This window comes from Pezoporus wallicus, unplaced genomic scaffold (assembly GCF_028554395.1).
Source record: "Pezoporus wallicus isolate ANWC-B61680 ecotype Strahan unplaced genomic scaffold, APGP_CSIRO_Pwel_v1 contig_10038, whole genome shotgun sequence".
NCBI lineage: Eukaryota > Metazoa > Chordata > Aves > Psittaciformes > Psittacidae > Pezoporus > Pezoporus wallicus.
In genome coordinates this window covers 1-8,545 of record NW_026642078.1, presented here as the reverse complement: position 1 = coordinate 8,545, position 8,545 = coordinate 1, and the positions used below count along the sequence as shown (strand labels likewise).

Below are 8,545 nucleotides of genomic sequence, written 5' to 3'. Positions count from 1 at the left end.
CATAGCCCTCTATAGCACCCATGTTCCCCATAGCCCCTATAGCACCCATAGCTCCCTATAGCACCCATAGTTCCCATAGCACCTGTAGCCCCCATAGCACCTGTAGCCCCCATAGCACCCATAGCTCCCTATCACACCTATAGCTCCCATAGCACCTGTAGCCCCCATAGCACCCTTAGCCCCTATAGCCCCCATAGCCCCCATAGCTCTCTATAGCACCCATGTTCCCCATAGCCCCCATAGCACCCATAGCCCCTATAGCACCCATAGCTCTCTATAGCACCCATGTTCCCAATAGCACCCATAGCCCCCATAGCTCCCTATAGCACCTATAGCACCCTTAGCCCCTATAGCACCCATAGCTCTCTATAGCACCCATAGCACCCATGCTCCCTGCAGCACCCATAACACCCATGGCTCTCTATAGCCCCCATGTCTCCTATAGCACCCATAGCACCCATAGCACCCAATGCTCTCTATAGCACCCATAGCACCCAATGTTCTCTATAGCACCCATGTCTCTCTATAGCCCCCATAGCACCCAATGTTCTCTATAGCCCCCATAGCACCCAATGTTCTCTATAGCACCCATAGCACCCAATGTTCTCTATAGCCCCCATAGCACCCAATGTTCTCTATAGCACCCATAGCACCCAATGTTCTCTATAGCACCCATAGCACCCAATGTTCTCTATAGCACCCATAGCACCCAATGTTCTCTATAGAACCCATAGCACCCAATGTTCTCTATAGCACCCATAGCACCCAATGCTCTCTATAGCCCCCATAGCACCCAATGTTCTCTATAGCACCCATAGCACCCAATGTTCTCTATAGCACCCATAGCACCCAATGTTCTCTATAGCACCCAATGTTCTCTATAGCACCCATAGCACCCAATGTTCTCTATAGCACCCATAGCACCCAATGTTCTCTATAGCACCCATAGCACCCAATGTTCTCTATAGCACCCATAGCACCCATAGCACCCATAGCACCCAATGTTCTCTATAGCACCCATAGCACCCAATGTTCTCTATAGCACCCAATGCTCTCTATAGCACCCATAGCACCCAATGTTCTCTATAGCACCCATAGCACCCAATGTTCTCTATAGCACCCAATGTTCTCTATAGCACCCATAGCACCCAATGTTCTCTATAGCACCCATAGCACCCAATGTTCTCTATAGCACCCAATGTTCTCTATAGCACCCATAGCACCCATAGCACCCATAGCACCCAATGCTCTCTATAGCACCCATAGCACCCAATGTTCTCTATAGCACCCATAGCACCCAATGTTCTCTATAGCACCCAATGTTCTCTATAGCACCCATAGCACCCATAGCACCCATAGCACCCAATGTTCTCTATAGCACCCATAGCACCCAATGTTCTCTATAGCACCCATAGCACCCAATGTTCTCTATAGCACCCAATGTTCTCTATAGCACCCATAGCACCCATAGCACCCATAGCACCCAATGTTCTCTATAGCACCCATAGCACCCAATGTTCTCTATAGCACCCATAGCACCCAATGCTCTCTATAGCACCCATAGCACCCAATGTTCTCTATAGCACCCATAGCACCCATAGCACCCATAGCACCCAATGTTCTCTATAGCACCCATAGCACCCAATGCTCTCTATAGCACCCATAGCACCCAATGTTCTCTATAGCACCCATAGCACCCAATGTTCTCTATAGCACCCATAGCACCCAATGTTCTCTATAGCACCCATAGCACCCAATGTTCTCTATAGCACCCATAGCACCCATAGCACCCATAGCACCCAATGTTCTCTATAGCACCCATAGCACCCAATGCTCTCTATAGCACCCATAGCACCCAATGTTCTCTATAGCACCCAATGTTCTCTATAGCACCCATAGCACCCAATGTTCTCTATAGCACCCATAGCACCCATAGCACCCAATGTTCTCTATAGCACCCATAGCACCCAATGTTCTCTATAGCACCCATAGCACCCATAGCACCCAATGTTCTCTATAGCACCCATAGCACCCAATGTTCTCTATAGCACCCATAGCACCCATAGCACCCAATGTTCTCTATAGCACCCATAGCACCCAATGTTCTCTATAGCACCCATAGCACCCAATGTTCTCTATAGCACCCAATGTTCTCTATAGCACCCATAGCACCCAATGTTCTCTATAGCACCCAATGTTCTCTATAGCACCCATAGCACCCAATGTTCTCTATAGCACCCATAGCACCCAATGTTCTCTATAGCACCCAATGTTCTCTATAGCACCCATAGCACCCAATGTTCTCTATAGCACCCATAGCACCCAATGTTCTCCATAGCACCCAATGTTCTCTATAGCACCCATAGCACCCAATGTTCTCTATAGCACCCATAGCACCCAATGTTCTCCATAGCACCCAATGTTCTCTATAGCACCCATAGCACCCAATGTTCTCTATAGCACCCATAGCACCCAATGTTCTCTATAGCACCCAATGTTCTCTATAGCACCCATAGCACCCAATGTTCTCTATAGCACCCATAGCACCCAATGTTCTCTATAGCACCCATAGCACCCAATGTTCTCTATAGCACCCATAGCACCCAATGTTCTCTATAGAACCCATAGCACCCAATGTTCTCTATAGCACCCATAGCACCCAATGTTCTCTATAGCACCCATAGCACCCAATGTTCTCTATAGCACCCATAGCACCCAATGTTCTCTATAGCACCCATAGCACCCAATGTTCTCTATAGCCCCCATAGCACCCAATGTTCTCTATAGCACCCATAGCACCCAATGTTCTCTATAGCACCCATAGCACCCAATGTTCTCTATAGCACCCATAGCACCCAATGTTCTCTATAGCACCCATAGCACCCAATGTTCTCTATAGCCCCCATAGCACCCAATGTTCTCTATAGCACCCATAGCACCCAATGTTCTCTATAGCACCCATAGCACCCATAGCACCCAATGTTCTCTATAGCACCCATAGCACCCAATGTTCTCTATAGCCCCCATAGCACCCAATGTTCTCTATAGCACCCAATGTTCTCTATAGCACCCATAGCACCCAATGTTCTCTATAGCACCCATAGCACCCAATGTTCTCTATAGCACCCAATGTTCTCTATAGCACCCATAGCACCCAATGTTCTCTATAGCACCCATAGCACCCAATGTTCTCTATAGCACCCAATGTTCTCTGTAGCACCCATAGCACCCAATGTTCTCTATAGCACCCAATGTTCTCTATAGCACCCATAGCACCCAATGCTCTCTATAGCACCCATAGCACCCAATGTTCTCTATAGCACCCAATGTTCTCTATAGCACCCATAGCACCCAATGTTCTCTATAGCACCCAATGTTCTCTATAGCACCCATAGCACCCAATGTTCTCTATAGCACCCAATGTTCTCTATAGCACCCATAGCACCCAATGTTCTCTATAGCACCCATAGCACCCAATGTTCTCTATAGCACCCATAGCACCCAATGTTCTCTATAGCACCCATAGCACCCAATGTTCTCTATAGCCCCCATAGCACCCAATGTTCTCTATAGCACCCATAGCACCCAATGTTCTCTATAGCACCCATAGCACCCAATGTTCTCTATAGCACCCATAGCACCCAATGTTCTCTATAGCACCCATAGCACCCAATGTTCTCTATAGCCCCCATAGCACCCAATGTTCTCTATAGCACCCAATGTTCTCTATAGCACCCATAGCACCCAATGTTCTCTATAGCACCCAATGTTCTCTATAGCACCCATAGCACCCAATGTTCTCTATAGCACCCAATGTTCTCTATAGCACCCATAGCACCCAATGTTCTCTATAGCCCCCATAGCACCCAATGTTCTCTATAGCACCCAATGTTCTCTATAGCACCCATAGCACCCAATGTTCTCTATAGCACCCATAGCACCCAATGTTCTCTATAGCACCCATAGCACCCAATGTTCTCTATAGCCCCCATAGCACCCAATGTTCTCTATAGCACCCAATGTTCTCTATAGCACCCATAGCACCCAATGTTCTCTATAGCACCCATAGCACCCAATGTTCTCTATAGCACCCATAGCACCCAATGTTCTCTATAGCACCCATAGCACCCAATGTTCTCTATAGCACCCATAGCACCCAATGTTCTCTATAGCACCCATAGCACCCAATGTTCTCTATAGCCCCCATAGCACCCAATGTTCTCTATAGCACCCATAGCACCCAATGTTCTCTATAGCACCCATAGCACCCAATGTTCTCTATAGCACCCATAGCACCCAATGTTCTCTATAGCACCCATAGCACCCAATGTTCTCTATAGCCCCCATAGCACCCAATGTTCTCTATAGCACCCAATGTTCTCTATAGCACCCATAGCACCCAATGTTCTCTATAGCCCCCATAGCACCCAATGTTCTCTATAGCACCCAATGTTCTCTATAGCACCCATAGCACCCAATGTTCTCTATAGCCCCCATAGCACCCAATGTTCTCTATAGCACCCAATGTTCTCTATAGCACCCATAGCACCCAATGTTCTCTATAGCACCCATAGCACCCAATGTTCTCTATAGCCCCCATAGCACCCAATGTTCTCTATAGCACCCAATGTTCTCTATAGCACCCATAGCACCCAATGTTCTCTATAGCACCCATAGCACCCAATGTTCTCTATAGCACCCATAGCACCCAATGTTCTCTATAGCACCCATAGCACCCAATGTTCTCTATAGCACCCATAGCACCCATAGCACCCATAGCACCCAATGTTCTCTATAGCACCCATAGCACCCAATGTTCTCTATAGCACCCAATGTTCTCTATAGCACCCATAGCACCCAATGTTCTCTATAGCACCCATAGCACCCAATGTTCTCTATAGCACCCATAGCACCCAATGTTCTCTATAGCACCCATAGCACCCAATGTTCTCTATAGCACCCATAGCACCCAATGTTCTCTATAGCACCCATAGCACCCAATGTTCTCTATAGCACCCATAGCACCCATAGCACCCATAGCACCCAATGTTCTCTATAGCACCCATAGCACCCAATGTTCTCTATAGCACCCAATGTTCTCTATAGCACCCAATGTTCTCTATAGCACCCATAGCACCCAATGTTCTCTATAGCACCCATAGCACCCAATGTTCTCTATAGCACCCATAGCACCCAATGTTCTCTATAGCACCCATAGCACCCAATGTTCTCTATAGCACCCATAGCACCCATAGCACCCATAGCACCCAATGTTCTCTATAGCACCCATAGCACCCAATGTTCTCTATAGCACCCAATGTTCTCTATAGCACCCAATGTTCTCTATAGCACCCATAGCACCCAATGTTCTCTATAGCACCCATAGCACCCAATGTTCTCTATAGCACCCATAGCACCCAATGTTCTCTATAGCACCCATAGCACCCAATGTTCTCTATAGCACCCATAGCACCCATAGCACCCATAGCACCCAATGTTCTCTATAGCACCCATAGCACCCAATGTTCTCTATAGCACCCAATGTTCTCTATAGCACCCAATGTTCTCTATAGCACCCATAGCACCCAATGTTCTCTATAGCACCCATAGCACCCAATGTTCTCTATAGCACCCATAGCACCCAATGTTCTCTATAGCACCCATAGCACCCAATGTTCTCTATAGCACCCATAGCACCCAATGTTCTCTATAGCACCCATAGCACCCATAGCACCCATAGCACCCAATGTTCTCTATAGCACCCATAGCACCCAATGTTCTCTATAGCACCCAATGTTCTCTATAGCACCCAATGTTCTCTATAGCACCCATAGCACCCAATGTTCTCTATAGCACCCATAGCACCCAATGTTCTCTATAGCACCCATAGCACCCAATGTTCTCTATAGCACCCATAGCACCCAATGTTCTCTATAGCACCCATAGCACCCATAGCACCCATAGCACCCAATGTTCTCTATAGCACCCATAGCACCCAATGTTCTCTATAGCACCCAATGTTCTCTATAGCACCCAATGTTCTCTATAGCACCCATAGCACCCAATGTTCTCTATAGCACCCATAGCACCCAATGTTCTCTATAGCACCCATAGCACCCAATGTTCTCTATAGCACCCATAGCACCCAATGTTCTCTATAGCACCCATAGCACCCATAGCACCCATAGCACCCAATGTTCTCTATAGCACCCATAGCACCCAATGTTCTCTATAGCACCCAATGTTCTCTATAGCACCCAATGTTCTCTATAGCACCCATAGCACCCAATGTTCTCTATAGCACCCATAGCACCCAATGTTCTCTATAGCACCCATAGCACCCAATGTTCTCTATAGCACCCATAGCACCCAATGTTCTCTATAGCACCCATAGCACCCAATGTTCTCTATAGCACCCATGTAGCTGTCGTCGTGGCTGGGCGCCGCCTGCCGGGTCTGGAGCTGCCCCAGCACCTCCTGGATGAGGTACCCGGGGTCACGTGAGCCGCGGATCTGCTCCTGCGTGGCCGAGATCACCTGACCTGGGGGGGAGGGGCACCGTGAGGAGGGGGAGGGGCACGGGGGGGGGGGATGGGGGATGGGTGCTGGGTGATGGGTGCTGGGTTATGGGGGATGGGGGATGGGTGCTGGGTGCTGGGTGATGGGTGATGAGTGCTGGGTTATGGGTGATGGTTTATGGGTGCTGGGGGATGGGTGCTGGGTGCTGGGTTATGGGTGCTGGGGGATGGGTGCTGGGTGCTGGGTTATGGGTGCTGGGGGATGGGTGCTGGGTGCTGGGTTATGGGTGCTGGGGGATGGGTGCTGGGGGATGGGGGATGGCTGCTGGGTTATGGGTGCTGGGGGATGGGTGCTGGGGGATGGGGATGGGTGCTGGGGGATGGCTGCTGGGTGATGGGGGATGGCTGCTGGGTGCTGGGTGCTGGGTGATGAGTGCTGGGTGCTGGGTGCTGGGTTATGGGTGATGGGGGATGGGTTATGGGTGATGGGGGATGGGTGATGGGGGATGGGGGATGGGGGATTGGTGCTGGGTGCTGGGTGCTGGGTGCTGGGGGATGGGGGATTGGTGATGGGTGCTGGGTGATGGGTGCTGGGTGCTGGGTTATGGGTGCTGGGTTATGGGTGCTGGGGGATGGGTGCTGGGTGCTGGGTTATGGGTGCTGGGGGATGGGTGCTGGGGGATGGGTGCTGGGTGCTCTCACCTTGCCAGAAGAAGCTCCCAGGCCCCCCCAGCAGCACCCGCCCGCTCTGCAGGGACATGGGGGGGGGTCCCCTCAGCATGGTGGGGGGGACCCCAGACCCACACAGACCCCATTGCCCCCCCATCGCCCCCCCATAAGCCCCCATCGCACCCCATTGCCCCACATTGCCCCCCCATCACCCCCCATTACCCCCCCATCACCCCCCTACTGCCCCCCATCGCCCCCCCATCGCCCCCCCATTGCCCCCCATTGTCCCCCATTGCCCCCCATTGCCTCTCCATTGCCCCCCATTGCCCCCCATCACCCCCCCATCGCCCCCCATTGCCCCCCATTGTCCCCCATTGCCCCCCATTGCCTCTCCATTGCCCCCATTGCCCCCCATCACCCCCCCATCGCCCCCCATTGCCCCACATCACCCCCCCATCGCCCCCATTGCCCCCCATTGCCCTCCCCATTGCCCCCCCATCACCCCCCCCATCACCCCCCACTGCCCCCCATCGCCCCCCATCGCCCCCCATTGCCCCCATCACCCCCCCATTACCCCCCCATTGCCCCCCCATTGCCCCCATTTCCCCCCCAACTGCCCCCCCCATTGCCCTCCCCATTGCCCCCCCATCGCCCCCCCATTGCCCCCATTTCCCCCCCATTGCCCCCACCTGGGTGAACTCAGCGCTGAAGCCCCCCTGGCAATAGCCCTGCCCGGCCGCTGAGTTCAGATCTATGGGGAGAAAGGGGGCAGTGGGGGGGGGGGTGCTGAGGGGGGGGTCCAATGGGTGCTGGGGGGTGAGGTCCCATGGGTGCTGATGCAGGGGGGCTGGGGGTGCCACCCATGGGTGCAGGTGGGTGCTGGGAGGTGAGAGGGGCTATGGGGGGCTATGGGGTCTATGGGCTCTATGGGGCTCTATGGTTCCCTATGGTTCCCTATGGGTCTCTATGGTTCCCTATGGGATGCTATGGTTCCCTATGGGGCGCTCTGGGGCGCTCTGGGGCACTCTGGATCCCTATGGGTCGCTATGGTTCTCTATGGGTCTCTATGGTTCCCTATGGGTCCCTATGGGTCTCTATGGGTCTCTATGGGTCTCTATGGGTCCCTATGGTTCCCTATGGGTCTCTATGGTTCTCTATGGGTCTCTATGGTTCCCTATGGTTCCCTATGGGTCCCTATGGGTCTCTATGGGTCTCTATGGTTCCCTATGGGTCCCTATGGGTCTCTATGGGTCTCTATGGTTCCCTATGGGTCCCTATGGTTCCCTATGGGTCTCTATGGGTCTCTATGGTTCCCTATGGTTCCCTATGGGTCTCTATGGGTCCCTATGGGTCCCTAT

General features: G+C 51.7%; 1 protein-coding gene across 1 annotated transcript; it reads right to left on the bottom strand.

The window, feature by feature from the left end:
* Positions 1-6,397: 6,397 nt before the first annotated feature.
* Positions 6,398-7,973, bottom strand: LOC130608742 (integrin alpha-5-like; the record flags this gene model as incomplete). Its single annotated transcript, XM_057426946.1, has 3 exons — positions 6,398-6,542; positions 7,221-7,266; positions 7,877-7,973. Coding segments are annotated over 3 exons (288 nt in total), but the record flags the coding sequence as incomplete, so codon positions are not given.
* Between the last annotated feature and the right edge of the window lie 572 nt (positions 7,974-8,545).